The 18,728-nt window shown below is 45.7% G+C and overlaps 1 protein-coding gene across 1 annotated transcript; it reads left to right on the top strand.

Annotated features, from left to right (window-relative positions):
• Positions 1–547: 547 nt before the first annotated feature.
• Positions 548–17,159, top strand: MXD1 (MAX dimerization protein 1). Its single transcript, XM_066639718.1, has 6 exons — positions 548–694; positions 3,085–3,184; positions 6,298–6,327; positions 11,164–11,278; positions 12,184–12,343; positions 12,428–17,159. Exons 1-6 carry the CDS (start codon positions 613–615, stop codon positions 12,613–12,615), a joined length of 675 nt encoding a protein of 224 aa, XP_066495815.1. The 5' UTR covers positions 548–612; the 3' UTR covers positions 12,616–17,159.
• Positions 17,160–18,728: the final 1,569 nt, after the last annotated feature.

Here is an 18,728-nt window from a genome sequence, read left to right as displayed (position 1 = left end):
CCAGGCGCTGAGGGCGGGGCTTCCTCCCCAGGCCGAGGCTCTTCCCACTCGCGAGCGCCCAGACTGGCAGGAACGCGTGGACGGGGGCGGGGCGGGAGTCCGAAAACAACACAATAAGCCCTGGGAAAGGGGCGGGGCCTGGGTGCGGCTGCACCAATCCAAAACTATGTGTTAAAGGACAGAGCCGGGCGGCCTATAATGCGCTTCGGTGGGCGTGACTACGAACACCCGGGCCAACCACATGCGTGCCTTGGGTGAAAGGGGCGGGGCCGAAAGCGGGCCTCTTTCCAATGAAACACTCGGAATGGGTCGGGGGCGGGGCGGAGCCAACCGGGAGCGCAGGGCCCGAGGCGGGCTCACGAACAAAGGAGGCCAACGGGAAGCGAGATGCGCCTGCGGGGCGGGGCCGGTGGGTTTGGGTGAGCCAATGAGGAGGGGGCGGGGGCGGTGCGGGGCCGGCGCCTCCCAATGGGCTGTGGGTGGGGGCGGGGCTCGGCCGAGCCTGTCAGGCTGAGGTGGGGTAAACACACACAGGCGCTCGCGCGAGCCGAGAAGGGAAGCCGGAGGGGCTGCTGCCGCTGCGACGACGACGGGAGGCCCCGGGCGGGCAAGATGGCGACGTCCGCCCAGGTGTGTGAGGAGAACATCCAGATGCTGCTGGAGGCCGCCGAGTTCCTCGAGCGCCGCGAGCGAGGTAGGCGCCGGCCGCCCCCTCCCCTCCCCCTCCCCCCGCGGCCTCGGGGGGCGCGCCTGACTGGGAGGGACCTGGGGCCGCCCCCCGTGCGTGGTGAGGGCTGCTTGCCTGGAGGAGGAGGGGGAGGCGGCGCAGCAGGGCCTGCCACTGGGTCTCCCCCCTCCCCTCAGAGGCTCTGGGGGCTTCCACAGGAGGGGCGTTGTGTGCCCCCAGGGGGAAGTGGGGGGCTCCCTGCTGTCTGTGGGGCTCACGCCTGGCTGTGCTGCTTGGCTTTGGGGGGTGCTGTCAGGGGTGTGTGGTGGGTGGGGAGGCAGGTGAGGCAGAGCCTCGGGGGGGGGTCCTTCGAAAAGCGCTGCCGCCGTGTGTCGAGTGTGCCTGAGCACCTCCCACGGTGGCGCTTTTCGAAGGACCTCCCCCCGGGAGTCTCTGCCTCACCTGCCTCCTCACCCACCGCACATCCCTGCTTTTCATGGTCCTCGAGGCAGCACTTCTTCAAGGACTCCTGTGGGGGAGGCTCTACCTCACCTGTCTTACCTACCTCCCCCCCCCCCACATCCCTGTTGCTCTAGGACCCCGTGGTCCTCACAGCAGCACTTTTCAGAGGACTCTGATAGGGAGGTTTTGCCTCACCTGCCTCCCCACGTCCCTGCTGCTCTAGGACCTCGTGGTCTTCATAGTTTTCATGGTCCTTGTGGCTGCACTTTTCAAGACTCCAGTAGGGACACTCTGACTCATCTGCCCCCCCCCCCCACCACACATCCCTGCTGTTCTAGGACCTCATCGTCCTCACAGCAGCACTTTTTAAAGGACTCAGTGGGGAGGCTCTGCCTCACCTATCTTACTTTCCTCCCCACCCACCTCACATCCCTGTTTCTCTAGGACCTGATGGTCTTCTCAGCGGCACATTTCAAAGGCCTTCAGTAGGGAGGGTCTGTCTCACTTGCTTACCACATATTCTTGGTCGCTGTCATTGGTGGGCCAGTGGCTTGTGAGATGCTAGGAGCACCTGCACCAGAGATGAAGGGCAGTATATAAGTTTTGGAATACTGTACAGCAGGCCCTAAAGGGGCTAGGGTGGGGTGGGAGCTTCAGAAGAATCCAGCCAGGTGCCTCTGGGGAGCCAGTCCTGAGGCAGGTGGTAGCGGGAGCAGCTCTTTCCAATTTCCTCCTTTCCTTCTGGAGCCAGGGCTGATGCGTGCGTGTGGAACGTGTGTGTGTGTGTGTGTGTGTGTGTGTGTGAAGCATGAGATGGCTTTGAATCATCATGCTTAGTGACACCTTCCCTTTTCCACAAGCTCCTGGCTTCCTCATTCCCAACCAGTGGGGCTCCTGGCTTCCTCATTCCCAACCCCTTTAGTATTCTTGAAATCTGGCAGTCACATGTGTTGAAAGCAAGAGGGAGTAGAATGGGTGCCTCCTTATACTTCCTTGCAGTCCAGTAGTTCAGAGCTTAAACTGTGGGTTGATCCACAGTGTGGAACAGATCCTCTCTCCTGTGTAAACATCAGATCATTCCTTCCTTGGGGTGTGTATGTATTCAGCTTTGACACAGCCCTGGGGGCTGGGGATAAGAATAGGCCCTCAGTTTGGCTGTACTTGTCGTAAGAGGCGACTAAACAGCCACCGGGTAGATGGGACTCCTTAGCCTGGGAAGGCAGCTCATCCGAGAGAAGGAAAACTCTGATCCCAAACCTCCACTGCCTTGTGGCTACATCCAGTTAAGGAAAAGGCTTCAGGAGTCAACCTCGAGGCAAAATCCGGAGCCGGAGTCCCTGAGGCAGTTCATGGCTGAACACAGTCACGTTCTGGCAACTCCTGTGACGCCGCTGGAACCAACCGTATTGGCTTCTGCCTTTCCATTGGACCATTTCAGTGACGTGGAGAGGGGGGATTTGCTGCATGGGTAACAGCCTATCCTCCATACCTACTTTACCCAGGCTTCGCGCACTGGAGAGGACACTGTTCCAGAGCCACCATTCAGAGCGCGATACCATAGTCTTCCGAGACTAAAGGATGCCAACATGTCTTGACACAGAGTGTGCCGTGCTGGTAGACCTATTTCTGTTCTTAACAAGGTTATCATAAGCATTCTCTATGTCATGTATTGTGCACATTGAGTTTTCCATGTGCAGGTTTGTGACTGAGTTGCAATTTGGAATGTGGCGAACTACCTCCTATAGTTGGTATAATGATTGAATAAATGAATGAATGAATGAATAAACCTTTATTAGGCATAGATATAATGATTGTACAGTGGGCTGGGATTACTTAGGAGGTGAAGAGACATTCTGTGGTGAAACGTTCCCAGTTTCCATTGCCAGCAAATATGTGCTGCTTGTCTGTTTTGTTGAAAGTCGTTAATGGAATGAATTCTGGCTCTTTTTCTCCAGAAGCTGAGCATGGCTATGCTTCCATGTTACCCTATAGCAGCAAGGATAGAGATGCCTTAAAACGAAGAAACAAGTCCAAGAAAAACAGCAGTAGTAGCAGGTATGTACAGTGGGTGTGTGTTGTTGTTGCCTGTAGTCATAGGTGTGCAAAATTTAGTCACTTCCAGGGCAATTATAGTAGTAGCGCGATGAGTACGTGGAACACACAATAATCACAAGGTTATTTATCTTAATTAAAGGTTAGTTGAGCTAGAGATCATGCTGTGGTGTCAAAGTCTTCATGTGGCGATAAATCAGGTGCTTTACGTATTACTGTTTCACTTTTGTTTCCTCTCAGTTGTATGTGGCCTATGTAAGCAGTTTGCAGTTGCTATGTCTGTAGAGACCTAAAGGGAGGCTGACAAAACAACCCAACTTTCTTACTTCCTCCTGACATATTGAGTAAGGTTTAGTTGGGACACATGAATGTTGTTTAATCGGGTTATTTAAAACACTGGTTTTCCAACTTTTTAGCACCAGGACCCACTTCTTAGAATGCAAATCTGTCAGGGCCCACCCGAAGTGATATCATTGGCCTGGTAGTAACACTATGGCTGGCAGTGACATCATCATGCAGGAAAATTTTTAACATCTCCATACAGCAAAAGCAAATCTAATTAAGTAAATTAAAGATTTACAATAAGTTTAAACATTTATTTAAAATAAAGAAGAATCCTCCTTACCCTCCCAAGAAGTTGCTGATTTGTTTAAAAAATACATTAAAATTAAAATACACATTGAAATGAATGGGGACCCAACTGAAATTGACTCGTGACCGACCTAGTGGGTCCTGACCCAGTGTTTGAGAAATACTGGTTTAAAGCATTTGTACACTGCTCTTTAGCTAAGACAGCTCCTGGAGAGGCTTCCATAAAATGGGAAATCATTGCAACAGAAAAAGTGGGGTGGGGATATGGTTTATTTTTTAAAAAATTATATTGTTCCTTTGAGTGTATATTTCAATATTTGAGTTGTTTTTGGCAACCTTCAGTCTCAGAAGACTGGTATCGTGTACTGAATGGTGGCTCTGGCACAGCGTCTAGTGTGGCTGAAAAGGCCGATTCGGGAATGACAATCCCTTCCACACTGGGAGCAAGTGTAGTGTGTCCCTGGTCTGTCTCCCTGGTTGTGGGCCTTCCTTCTTTGCCTCTTTGCCTCAGTCTATATATATTTTAATATTTCTGATTTCTAGAAACCAGATTTTCTAGGAAATCCAGGTTTGGGGGTTTTTTTGCATTTTGCAGAACTGGTGTTTTCAGATCTTCTCTGAAGCTAGAGAGATTGTAAGTATCTTAAGACTGCAGTCCTAACTGAATGGACTATGAGTTGTATCGTAAGTTCAGTTGCTGATGACTAAGTCTCATTGAAATCAACTGAACAAGCTTGGAATGCAACCCTCTGGAGTAAACCCAACTGAAGCAAATCGGACTTGCTTCTGAATGAACGTGCCTGGGATCCTGCAAATACCAGTATGTGTTAATGTCAATTAGCTTCCCCTTCCCCACAGACATTTCTTAATTCTGTGGTGCACAAAATGACTGCCCTCTCAAATTTCAAGTGTCTCTTGGAAGAGAACATAGTTTCTGGGATTTAATTTATCCAGATTAATTTACTTGAAGATTTGAGAAGCAATTTCAGACTTTTGTTGAACTGCAATTTGTTAAATTTAATTATTGACTTTCTAATACTATTTTCAGATGTCTATATGTCTGAGCACAAAAATGGCAGACTCTTTCATGACATGGCTAAGAAATCAGGAAGTGCTCAGTTAAAACTTTGTCCTTAAGTCACCCTGTTATGTCAGTAGCTAGTGGTCTTGAGATAAGTACATGATGTACTGCCATTAGGAGAAAGGCATAGGACTTGAGGGATGGAATTTCAGTGTTTAATTTAAGTAAACACCCCCTTCTCCTGTTCTCCCCACCCTTCATCCACACTTTCAGATTTTGAACATTATTTGAGCTGCAGTTCTTTCAAGAAAGCATAATCTTTTTTATTGCATCTGCATGAAAGCTGATACCTGGACATGTGAAATGACAGGCTCAAGTGTGGTTCTGAAGTCTTTCTAGATAAAGCTAATAAAATCATTTTTTAAAATTTTCAAAAAATGATTTTATTAGCTTTGAGGAGAAGGCACAGTTCACATTACTCCCATGTTATGGTGGGAAGGATTAATTCAATAAATTCCTTTTTTGTGTGCTTTTAACAAGGCAAAGCTTAACTCTTACAGCCATCATGCTGTTCTGTTCAACTGCTTGAGTTCACAATTGTGTGAAAAGATACCTTGGGCTGTGGCAAACGAGACAACTCTTATTAATTCCTTTGACCCTGCTGATAATAAGCAAATTGTACTTAAAGTATATGAAAATATGCAGCCTTGATACTTGATGGAAATAACCTTTCAGCTAGCTTCAAGTTATTGCCTGGTAAAAGCTACAGAAGGAGCTTTGAAGTGTTGTGGCACACACAGCATTAACCATCCATATCTGTTTGTTCATTCATAGTTTATAATTTTGGGGGTACATGTTTGGTTGTATATACCTTCATAAGTATGTCACAAGCAGGGCAGGCTGGAGATGTTCTTCTCCTGTGTGTTAAATGGAATTGATGCAGGTGGTTGTGAGGGTCTGTAATTCAAGGTGAGGTGGTATCTGCCCATTCACAAGCTTTTCAGAAGCATTCAGAGCACTTATTGTGTAACATGTCGCACTTTAGGTGAATTAAATGGTTATTTTTCAGTTGTAATCGTATGAATTATGATAAGTTTAAAGTCCACTTAATGGCTTTCTCCCCTTGCAGTCCAAGTTTTGCACAGATAGTAGGAAGAAGTTCTGACTAGAGCTTCAGGCCAGTTCAGGAAACCACTGGCCTAATTTGTGTTAAATTTGAATTCAAATTCAGGCTTGCTGGGCTTGCACTTTTCTCATTCTTACTTGCAAAACAAGGACACATTCGGAAGCTTTGCCTCGCTTTGTGATATCTGCGCGAAGAGCAGTTGTGACTCTTGTCCAGCTCATAAAACCTCAGTGGTTGCTGATTTGAGGCCTTGTAGAATTGGGGTTCCACAGAGTTCTATTCTTCCATTTTTGTTCGTCTTTATTACAAGGTCTCTATTCTTTAGCTGCCAACTATGAATGGTTTTAACTAAACTGTCTTTGTCTTTCTCTGTTTAAGATCGACGCATAATGAAATGGAAAAGAACAGGTGAGTCTTCAGAAAATCACTGTAGATATTAATTCATTAAAAAAAATTGATGTTAAATTTTATGGTTATTTGAGATGAATCCAAGTCATGTTTTTAGCTGAAGTGTCCAGTTCAGGGAAGCTGGTTTCTCTGGGTGGTGACTTGCAGTATACAGACCTGCTCATGTTTGTATTGCAAGATTGGTTTGGTAGAGAGATGTCACACTATTGCAGCACTAAATCGTACTATGAGCAAATTTTCATGTAATAGGAAATACTGGAATTGTCCCATTAAAGCTCCATTAAAATATTCTTGGTTCTGTCTAGAAATCTTCCTACCTTTCTGTGTTTGAGTACTCTTAGAAAGTTTGGATAATTTCAAGTGTCACTTCAAACTGCTAGATGGGTGATATCTGCCGTAATAAATCAAAGGTTTATGGAGTTGAAAGGGCCCCTCAAGACCCTGCTTGAAACAAGAAAATACTTTCTAGAGTATCTCCTAAAGGTGCCTGTCATGCTTCTGCTTGAACACCTAAATAAGGAAACCCACCTGAAATTGGCTTGCGACCCACCTAGTGGGTCCCAACCCACAGTTTGAGAAACACTGTTCTAGCCTATATTTTACTGTTAATCATGATGTTGTGGGACCTTTGCTGAATGCTTTATTGAAATCAAGATAAAATACTTCCACTACATTAATGGATTCAAAAAGTGATGAGATTGACCTGCAACTTTTTTTTTTTACAAATCCATATTGGGTTCTGCTAATTATTATGTTGATGTCTAGAGGCATACAGACTGGTTGCTCTTAGAATTTGTTCCAATGTCTTTTCCTGGTATTGAAGTTGAACTAATAGGTCTGCAATTTTCCACGGCCTCGTTTTTATTCTATCCCAAATCTTGTGGCACCTCACCTGTCTTTCAGGATTTCTCAGAGAAGATTGGCAGAGGTTCTACAAGTATTTCAGCATTTTCTTTCAGATTTCTAGGATGCAGTTAATTCAGGGCTTCTCAAACTGTGTCATCGCAACACCCTAGTCAGAGCACCCTGGACTCTGTCCCCTTAAGGGGCGGGGGCGGGGGGGGAGGCAGCGACGCAATCCCCAGGATCGCATTGCTAACCGGGGGTGCAGGGACTGGCATGTACTTACCAGTCCCTGCAGCAGCCTCCAGGGTGTGCGGGGAGCCCTGCCTGAGCTTATTAAGAATATTTACCTGATCATCATTAAGAATGTTTTGCTTTTCAACAAAAAATAGTTCACAAAATGGTTTATGTTGTTGGCAGCCTTCAGTCTCGAAAGATGGTTTATATAACCAAATAAATCAAAGGGCTCACAGTCTGAAAAGAGATTCAGAAAAGACAACAGCGACAGCCACTGGAGAAGTCACCATGCTGAGGTGAAATGCATTAGTGGGCGGCAGCAGTTCATAACAGCCTCCGGATTCTTCAGAGTAACATATTAAAATTGGAGCTTGGCTGGGATAAATGCTCAGCAAACTGTTTTGAGTTCTGTTCGACATTCCTTTATGTGACTGCTGCTCTTGACTGAGTGGATACCGATCGAACATCAGGATTGCTGCCAAAGAGACACAGCTCTTAGCTGGGTGTACAGCAGTCATATTTGGGAAGTGCCTGCAGTGTCACTTGCCAAAGCTTAGTTGGTATCCCTTTTGGGGTGCTGGATGGACATGATGGAACAGCTTCCTATTGAACTGTCATCTCAGGCTTGCCTTGCCCTTTTCTAGATGCCTTTGTTCTGGTTGTGTCGCTTGAAGCCGGAGTTCAGTTAATGAAGGCATTTATGGAGAGACGGCTGTTGGCATGACCTATTCTGAGGCTGTTTAATAGACTTGTTAATCATTTAATAGGGCTACATATCTGTTGTAGCAACAAGGGCCCAAGTTTGGAAAAGTTGGAGCAAGACCCGGAGAACATTAAACTTTTTAGAATTTTATTTCTTGCAGTCTACACTTTCAGTCTCTGCTACAGCACTTACAGCACAATCCTAACTTGCACTGGAACAGGCAGGCTGGAGGGCCTGTGCTGTATCCAGCACAAGTTTTGAGCTGACTGAGGTTCAGTCTAAGGCAAGGGGAAAAATTCCCCTTACCCGGGAAGAGCCGCAGTGGCCCCAATGGGTCTACTCGGATCTGTGCCACCTAAAGAGGTGGCGCAGATCTTAGCAACTTGGAGCTGCTCCGCGCTGCCCAGGAAAGGGGCTAGGACCTGGCATAACTGCCGGATCCTGGGTCCGCCTGCTGCCCACCCTGAAATGCCTCTTTCCTGCCCTCCCGACACACCCACAGACCCCCATGCCGGCAAAGTTATCTTCATTTGCCACCACAAAGACTGGATCTGGCCTCCGCAGGCTGGCATACCTCCGTGCACTGGCATGGCTTTCTCCTAAGGAGCAATTGCACTTTACAGCATATTTGTGGCCCTCCCAGGTCAGCACAAGGGACTTGTGCCAGCCACGTGCATCCTTAGAATTGCACTCTTAAGGTGACAAACTTCACCTGGGTAGTTTGCACTTACCATGATTTGTGTTTACTTAATTCTGGGAGTCCAAGTAAATATTTTATGCTTGGCATATTCAACCTTTTAATCCATTTCTAGTAGTGCATTTTATTTCAATAAGAAAATGCCTCAAGGAAGGTCCGCGGTTGACCCTTCAGGATCCTTTCCTTTTGAGTAGTTTTGACATTGCTGGTAAATTCACCAGCAAGTGTAGGGAAATGGTTGTCTTTGCTCCAAGCCAAACACACTGTAAAGCAGTCTGTACACAGAACTGTTTTTCAGCCATAATGGGAAAATTGCTTCCCAAAACATACCAAAGAATTAGAAAGCGAGGCAAGGAAATCTCATAAAATGCTTCAGAAGGCCAGTTCATAGTGGAATAGGGCTCACCCAGCCAGAGTTAAGTGCCCATAAACTGGTGTGGAATCCTGACTAGGAGACTGAGATGTGAATCAGGATCTCCCTGGTCCAAATCTTGCCTCTTCCATAAACTCAGGTGACATTAGTTAAGCTGCTCTCTCTCTCATCTTCTTCTTTCCTTATCTCCAGATACGGATAGTAATCTTACCAGCAGGGTGGTTGTAACATCAAGATTGCAACACCCAGGAAACACTATTGAAATGTGCTAATTCCAGTTGATTTCAGTGTGAGAGCTAAGATATGCTTAACTCTCAGTGGGAGTCGAGTGCTTAACCTTTAACTTGATGATGGCATATGTTTATGGCACATCTGCAAATAGTAAACTTTCTCAACATAACTGAAGTTGTATTCCATTTGCATTTAGGAATTTTAAAAAATAATCATTATGTTTTTGTTCTATTGACTTACCATTGCCTATTTGTTAAAAGAAATGGCTGTGTGGCCATAGGAGCTGGGTTTATGCGAACAGAGTCGAAATTCTACCACCATCCACTGTGGATAGAATTATGCCAGGGCAAAGTGAGATCCAACACTTGTGGTGAAACACTAAAGCATTAGTTAGTATGGTCTGGTGTCAGGATAAGAGACCAAATCGAACCTTGTCTGTGATTGCAGTTTGACAGTATTCTTGTGTAGTATTCTTGTCTGCTTTCGTGTTATAGGTAAGCAGGTTGACTTTGGGGACTTTTAGCAAGCTTAGGATGCCATTACACAGCGATTTTGGTAATGTGCCCGTATGTTGAAAGTTGTTCAGGCAATGTATGAACCAGTCATAATAGAATACCTTATTTACTCAACTTTAGGGTTTGAAGTGTACTTTAACATAACAAGTTCATGAGTCTCAGATTCAGTCTCTTACCTCCAACTTTAAAAAGATATTGGGTAGTAGAAGCAAGAGACAGAACTGCCCAAGAGGTCACAGTTGACAATAGTGGGCTAGAGCAGGGGTGTCCAAACATTTTGGCAGGAGGGCCACATCATCTCTCTGACACTGTGTCGGGGGCCGGGGAAAAAATAATTTACATTTCAAATTTGAATAAATTAACATAAATGAATTTATTAGAGATGGAACTTATATGAATGAAGGTCTTGAAGTAGCTCAAGGCCTGTAAAAGGCCTTGCACAAAGCAAGGCCAGCCTTTCCTTTACTGCCACTGCTGCATCACAGACGTGAAACAGCAAGTAGTGGAGGGAGCCCTTGTCCCACAGCTCAGGTGAGAGGTTGAACAGTCATCCTCACACTGAGAGCAGTTGTGTGGGGCTGGCACAGGCTCCAGCAAGTCTCTGGAGGGCCAGAGGCTCATTGGAGACAGGGGGCACCCCGCGGGCCAGATTTGGAGCCCCTGAGGGCCACAGGTGGCCCCCGGGCTAGAGAGAGACCAATGGGCTTTTTGCATGTTTTGCAGTAGTATCTGTAGAAAATAGTGGGAAGAGTACTGCAACTACCTAATTTACAGGCTGTTTGCCTCTGGTTGCAGAATTTGAAACCAGACCTATAAAGGATGGAGACATTCAAAAGATTTCTCAGCAACTTTTGACCCAACAAAGTAACCAGCAATAAGTGTTGGTGTTCATCTCATCAATAGTGCTTGTCTCTGAAAGTGATTAATGAGATAACTAGAATCAATTTAAATTGAATATGAGACTGTCTGTTGTTGTGAAATAATAGCACTACAGTTGCCTGATGTATTAAAGCCCTTGTTTTTGGTATGTAGCCTGATGGCATCTGTTAATCTGCCAGAATATACTTAGAACAGCTCCTGTTTGTTCAGAAGACTGTCTGCTTCAGTCAAAATCTTCTGATCTTACTTCTAAACTTCCTGATTCCATAGTAATGTAATGCAGACAACACCCAAGACAAAAGTTTCCTTTCAAATCATTGATCTCACAGCCTTAATGTCTGTCTGTCTGGGTTAACAGGCGTGCCCATCTGCGATTGTGTCTAGAGAAGCTGAAAGGACTGGTGCCGCTTGGACCAGAATCCAGCAGACATACTACGTTGAGTTTACTAACAAAAGCGAAATTGCACATAAAGGTGAGTTGAAACTGAGTTGCTTGGGGCCCCCTCTAAAGCTCATTACTTATAAAGTGTGCCCTTTTCATTTTCATGTTCAAGTCTGGGACAGGAAAAGGAGGAATAGCACATTTCTATTTCCTAAAGAATATTATTTTACAAGTTGTGCAAGGTTTGAGTTCACCATCCATGTCTCTTTTGGGGGAAGGGGAAGTGATTTAGTTGTAATGTGCCAGTCAACATAGCTGCCGCATTGGAAGAATATATGCTGAGTCATTAAATTTTGACTGACTCTTTAGTAGAGGTTAGGTGCAGTGGATTTTTTTACCGGGTGGGGGAGAGGGGAATGTCAAGAAACCTTTGAAAGAAGACCTTCAAACACAATGGAAAGGACATTAAATGCCTTTTCTGTTTAGTGGTGGACGAAGGAGATAGAGAACAGGTTACTACATCAGGTTACATCATGGCTAGAGAGCAGGTTACTAAGCTAGCCTTCAATAGAGGTGGGAGAAAATGGTTTTATTTTTTTGCGGATTTTGGTGTTTTCTGAAAGTTTGAAATGCAGGAAGTAGTGGTATGTGTTTTTATTCAAAATTTATAACTCTAATATAAAATATAATTGCTTTTAAAGTGTTCTTGGTGGGTTATATTTGTAATATAGTGTCAGCAGATGCAGCCGTAGTCATTACCCAGGCACCCCATTAAATAAAAACCAAATAAGATGTTTTTAGGGTGAAACCAAATTTCAGGATGTTTGTATTTTTACAAAAATGAGAAGCGCAGAAAGCGGCATTAAGTGTTTTTATTTCATTATCACGATTTTCTCCCGCCTAGTTATCACTCCTTGAGTCCATTTCGTTGTCCTGTAGAACCATGCTCAGTATTTAGTTTGACTGACCAAATTTTGTCTCCTCTCCCCCCAACAGAAGCTTGAAGATTATGACAGAAAAGCTGTACACCAAATAGATCAGTTGCAGCGAGAGCAACGACACCTGAAAAGGCAGCTGGAGAAGCTGGGCATTGAGCGGGTCAGGATGGACAGCATTGGGTCGACAGTCTCTTCTGAGCGCTCAGATTCCGACAGAGGTGAGTGGCAGCCTCAGGTGTTGGAACCCGCCTTCCCACCTTGAGCAATCTGAGTGCTGACTGAGTTCTCACTTCTGTTTGCAGAAGAGATTGATGTGGATGTGGAGAGCACAGACTACTTGACGGGAGACCTGGACTGGAGCAGCAGCGGCCCCAGTGATTCAGATGAGAGGGGCAGCCTGCAGAGCGTCTGCAGTGACGAGGGCTACTCGAGTGCCGGCATTAAGAGAATAAAGCTGCAGAACAATCTGAAGGCCTGTCTCAGCCTCTAAGGAGCCAGTCGCTTGCTTGCCATCCATTGCTGTTTCCTTGTTGGATCTTATTAGGTAGTATGTTGGACCGACCCACAATTCTCTTGCACGTAAACTTCCTGTACCACCGACATTACCAAAATCCGCTTTGCCTAAGTCTGAAAACAGTGCATAGGGTTGTGGGGTACAAGCTACTCTCTGGAGCGCACACCTGATGGCATCCACTAGCTTCTCTTGTCTGTCGGTAAACTCAACTCTATGAGACTGAACATTCCAACCAAATTTTCTCGAGCGCTCAAAAATATTGTTGCAGCAATAGCAACATTACACTTTTTCCCTGTGCTGCTATTGCTTAGTGTTCTAGATGAACCTTTTGCTGTCGTTTGTTTGGGGGGGATGTCGACACAGCTGTCTGGAAGCACTAGCCGCTATGCCTCAGACATTACCTTTTTGGAGGGAGCTCAACTTTCTTGTCCTCTGAAACTAGAAATTGCAACAACAAACTTACAAAAGCATTGTCAGTTTCAGTTAGGGAACTGATGCAGTGAAATTTCCTGGCCACTGTTCAGAAGTTTCATTCAGAAGTCCTCCCAAGTTTATTCCCAAGTCGTCATAGCTGTGATATGGCCACCACCCTGGCTCCTTAGTGAAATCAAACCTCTCTTGTGCTGGGTTTTCCTAGCTAGAAGCAGCCTTCCAGGACTGGGTTTGAGACTGGCAACTGGCAGACTAAAATTAACCTTGGCAAAGGAGAGCTGAGACAGAATTGGCCTGCAGGCGGTCTGTGGGGGGTCAGGGTATGTCTCTGCTTCTAGTCAGTACCCTTGGTAGGATTCCTTTCTTCAGACATCTCAGCATCTTTGTCAGAGGACTAAATGGTACTTCGGCTACTCCTCCTGTGTAATGTAGATTGTTACACCTTTGCATTAACAGCGACATTCACCTTCCGAGTAGCTTTTCCCCAGCTGCTAATTCTTGCTTTCTTGTCTCTGGGACAATCTTTCTACCTCAGAGAGATGAACAAAGCTGATCTCGATCCCTTTAGCACAAAAGAAGAATTATGCCTCATTTGTAGACTTGGTTCTAGTCCAGTCTGTTTACTTAAGAATTCAGCAATAACTGAGCACCAAAGTTAGCTGCGCTAGCTTTGAGTAGCAAAGGCCTGAGGAGAATGCATGGCGGTCATTCCACAGAGCCACCTTAGCACTTCTCACCCTGTTTAACTTATTTGGCAGCACTCTGAAAGTGGCCTGTGTGTGGATTTTGGTTTGTTGAATTTGAAGCACGAATCCTTCTGATCCCTTTTCACTCTCTTTGGTGTCCCACCTTAATAGCACTCTCCATTTAAGCTAAATAGAGCACATGCAAATGTACATAACGTGGTCTATAATATTTATTCGTTTTTATATAAACCAGACGTAATGGAAAACATTCTTATGATTTTGTGCTTTTGTAGATGTTCAGAAAACTTTGTACGTCAAGGTCTACTAACAGATTTCCTTAGTTGTCTTCTCTTTTTTCAACCTTCACATTATGCCCACTTTTCCAACTCTCTGCGGCTTTTATTGTAACTACTCAATTCTCCAACTGCAGCCAGTTACCCCCACTGTTCAGAGAGCACCTGAAAGAGAATCAAACATCTTCAGTCTGAAAGGGCTCTTCAAAAAGCAATTCATGTAGGTTGTGACCTGAGCTGTTAAAATCGGCAGGGATACTTATCAGAGTCCCCAAATTAAAAAAAAAAAAAAGTACACATGAAATGTTCCAAGATGGGAAGTGGGGCTAGTGGATTGCTACAAATCTCCAAAGTTATTTCTTTTGAGTGTGCTGTCTTGTTTATAAAATAAAAAAGGCTGGAATTTTCAGGCGTCCAGCAGATTTGCACTGAACTCTCCTGCTTGCTGGAGGCTGCCTTGCATTTATAAGTGGGCTTTGAGTCTAAGCAGAAAACCCTTCTTCAGAGAGCTGTTACTCCCAGACTGTGAACTTTTGAAGTTGAGTAGCTGTGCTTTGAGGTCCTTTGCTCCAACTTGTCTCTTGCCTGAGATCCTTGAGCTTCTACAATGTGTTGCTTATGACTGCCTCACAAATTCAACTCCCCAAGCTGCCACCTAAAGTTTGAGTCTTTACAGGTTTTGGTGGGGTAAATTTGATTACAAATGTGTGTCCCTTTTCTTTAGAAGTAACAAGCCTCAAGGATTCCACCCACTGTGTGTTAATTATTGTGCCTTTTTTGAGTTAAATGGGCACAATCCACTCCTGACACCTTGAGTCACACCCATCTCACTTTCTGTATCTGGAATATGCTCCATGATGAACAGCAGACAAGCACATGTCCTGTTTGGACACAACTGCTTTCATTTTGGGGAAATTTGGAGGCAGCCGTTTTCAGTGGGTTGTGCCTGGTCTTTTTCTGTTCTATTTTTAAGTCAAAATATTGTGTTGAATTTTTGGTCCCTCTTATGAAACTGTTATTGATCTTTACACTGTCTGGATATGGTTCTCTTCAAAATTTGGGTGGCACAAAATATTGATCCCTTGCAAATTATGCACTAATGTTGAAAATTAGCTGAAGGAGGCATGTTGTGATGTTTCAAAAACATCTAGGCAAACAAAACAAATTGTCTTGTGGGCTTCAGGGACACTCTTTAAAAAAAAATCTTGACTCGAACCGCCCTTGGCAGCTCCAGACTTCTGTGGCCCTCTTCGGTAGTCCCCCAGCCCATCCCCTCAGGCAGCTATGTTCCTTTCAAGGCTGGAGGAAGGGGCCTGCTTTTCTGCACAGCCTGAGCAACACTTGTACTCCCTCCTGCTGCAAAAGCAGCTAAAAATCCTGCAGCCCTGTTCTGCTTGCAGACCACCCAGATCTCCCTCACTACTTCAGAGGTGTCATGTTCTGCAAAGGCAGCAGAGGGGCAGCCGCAGAGGTGGTGCCAACCACAGCACTTGGGTCACATGCAAATTGTGCCACAGAAGTGTCTCATCCTGGTCCAGCCAGCCTTTTTCTCAAATTCACTGATCCACCAGCATTATTACTTGATAAGCTGCAGATTTTTGTAGACTGTTTAAAAGGGGAGCTGGGGCTGCTTCTGTGCCAGTTTGCAGCTGGGAGCCGTGTGTATGTGTGCGTGTGTGCAGATACAAAAGTGTGTGTGTGGGTGTCGAAAAGGTCATGTGAAATGCTGCTACACTTGGTAGCTTTCTGAGCAGGCAGCAGATCTGGGCCGCACGTGATTGGAACCGGCAACCCAAAGCTTATGCTCTTTCTTCTCGGAAGTCAGTGTGGGTCCCAGGGTGACAGAAGTATTGTAAAACTATTGCCTCTCCCTGACGATCCTTTCTCCTGAGTGTTGAACACCCAGACCTTTTCATTATGTTTTGATAAAGCAGAGCTTTCAAGGTGCTGATAGTCACATCTTGTGAACTTTTTTCCAGGGTTGGTGCGAATACGTGTTTTGGATTCAAATTTCAGAACATTCATTTGAGATGTCCAGGTAGTTGGACTCTTCTACCCTCTTGCAAGATTCCAGAGCTCTGGGCATTAGCAGGCTGTGTTCTGCCATCTGCCGTATTAGCACTTTGTTCTCCTTAGTATGACACTTCTCTCCTGCCCCTGTCCACACTCACCCCAATCAGGCTGGTTTCCCCCCCAGAACTGTGGGTCTCTGCAGTGGAGCTTGTAAACACAGTTGTAAAGAGGAAGCCTAGTGTTCTCTGAGAGGGAGGGAAGGGGTTTTTTTAAGTGCTCACTGCCTGTTGGAGTAAACTGAGGCATCTGGTGTACTGTCTAGCAATATATTTGGACTCTTGGAGTCCTCCTTTTGCCCTGTTCATAACAAATTTCAGGTTTTGACACTTACTGTATTGGGGTGAATTCTGCTTTTTGTACCCAGCAATGCATCTGCTCCCCTGATTACATGTGTAGTGTTGCTGCTTCTTTGCTCTCTGCTCATGCAAGTGTTTGGTTCCTGGGCATTATGACCACCCAAAATTCTTTGAACAGTCAGTGCTGCGTTTGTTTTGGAGAGGAAGATTCCACTCCCACAAACTGTCTTCTGTGCTCCAAAGTCTGTAGCAAGCCTCTTTGCTTTGACTATGATAGTAGAGTTGACCAAGACTTAAAAACCAGCCTGTCCTGGCTGCCATCTGCTCACAGGCTATGCTTGTTTGCTGAAACATTGCTGTGACCCTAAAGTACCCAAAGATTTGAGCTGCCTGGAGTTAGTTTGGCTTTATTTTTGTGCTGTTCTTTCTTACTGACCCAGGAACTCTTTCTCTTTCTTCAGATAGGTGCTCTTAGTGCAACACCTGTTGTTTTTTGAACTCTTGGCTTTTGATTTTGGAGTCTTTCAAATGCAGACACAGCCTAAACAGGGGAGCAGCAGATGGGGGAGAAATAGGAATTCAGTTTCCAGATGTTCAGTTCCTAATGTAAATGCCACATCGTAAAAGGAAGTCCTGTGTCAAGACCATATAATGGTGCTTTTTATTACAGTTGGCACATGCATTTTTAGAAAGTCCATGTTTTAGAAGACCTTTCTGTGTATATGTATACTTCTGTATTGTTCAACTGTTAGAGAATAAATTATTTCATTATTAAAGTGTTCTCTTTTGTGTTTCTGCAAGTCCTTACTCATTTTCATAAGAAGAAGGTATTCAGGTCATAGGAAGACTTCAAAGATAACTCCTGCATTTCAAAGTAGGGTCTCCATCTTACAGGAAAAAAAGAATTTCCTGCAACCAGAGAATCCTAAATCCTCCCAGAAACCAGTGTGCAGATTTTGTGCCATTATGGCTTTTGAGGCAAGGAGTTCTGTTGCACACTCTGGCAGCACTTAACACTGGTGAAACGGAAGTGGACCTGGTTCATAAAATATGACACTGGCACACAGAAGCCCCCCTATTCCTGGCGGCAAATGGGCTTGCAGCTGCCCTAGCCTTCCTAAACACTGGTAGTAATGGACAGAAGAATGAGCTGGTAACAGGAGGCCCGCCACCCAGCCAGTTGTCCACCCAGAGCCATGAGACGGCTGGGCAGGCCCATGTAGCAGGAGAGGGTGTGCTCCTTGCAAACAGCCTTCCAGCCAGAGGAGGAGCTGGCCAGGAAACAGTATTTGAACTCCTAACAGCATGACCAGGTTAAGGCATGAAGTCTGCTAGGTAACTTCAGCTAGTTCCACTGTTGTAAGCAGAGTGCAAGAAAAAAATGAGTTGTATAGCCCCGAGTCCCTAGGAGGACCTCAAGGTGTTAGTCGAATCTATTGTAGATATGTGCTGTGTGCCTTGTGAGCAGGGAAGTTGCTCAAACTGGCAGCCAGTGTCCTCAAATGGTCAGCAAGCAATATGCCACTAAATGCCTGGAAAGAGCCATTTCCTCCTTTCCTGCATGGTGCCAGGGTGCTTGCGTAGCTGCTGTCCTCAATAACAGACTTAAGTTGCAAAGGAAGGGGCCTGTTCTGAAGAGGGCACGTTGGGCAGGGCACTGTCAAATACTTGGCTCCCCTCCAACGGGCAGGCGTGCTGGCTGCTCTGTCCTTGTAACTCAGTAAACAAGGCAAACTGCCATGTACTTCCAGGGCGTGCCCATGGAATTTTTTTTTTAATCCAAGGGACACCCAAGCCAACGGTTGGCACACTGGCATATAGGAAAGCTGCCTGGCCTGCCCAGCAAGTCACCAGAGCCAAAAGCCAGAGAGGTTTCTTGGTTTTTGACGGAGGATGAAATGACCCTTCATTGGCTGGTGTCTGACATGAAAAGAAGCAGATCCCCTTGGGCCCAACAGCTATGAACAAACAAGCATGCCAGGCCAAGCACTACAATGCGGTTGGACCTCCAGGTTGTGTTCAGCTTGCCACTTGGATCGTGTTGCAGGGAAGCAGGGTGTGGGTCTGTAGAACCGCCAGAGACCACGCTCCCCTAAATCCCAGCTGCTGGGGAGCAGCAGCAGCAAAGGACGCATTTGTGTGCTGCGGGCTTCAGAATCAGGCTGAAGTCACACTGATACAACAGGCAGTTCTTGCCACAAGCCTTGGCCCTGATCACTAAACTGAGACACTGTCTGGAGGGTCAGAGACTGTTGTCTTCATGCCTTGTTTGCAGGTGCATTGCAGGAGCTTCTAGGGAAGTGGGCTGC

This window comes from Tiliqua scincoides, chromosome 11 (genome assembly GCF_035046505.1).
Source record: "Tiliqua scincoides isolate rTilSci1 chromosome 11, rTilSci1.hap2, whole genome shotgun sequence".
Classification (NCBI taxonomy): Eukaryota; Metazoa; Chordata; class Lepidosauria; order Squamata; family Scincidae; genus Tiliqua; species Tiliqua scincoides.
This window is presented reverse-complemented; position numbering and strand designations above follow the sequence as displayed.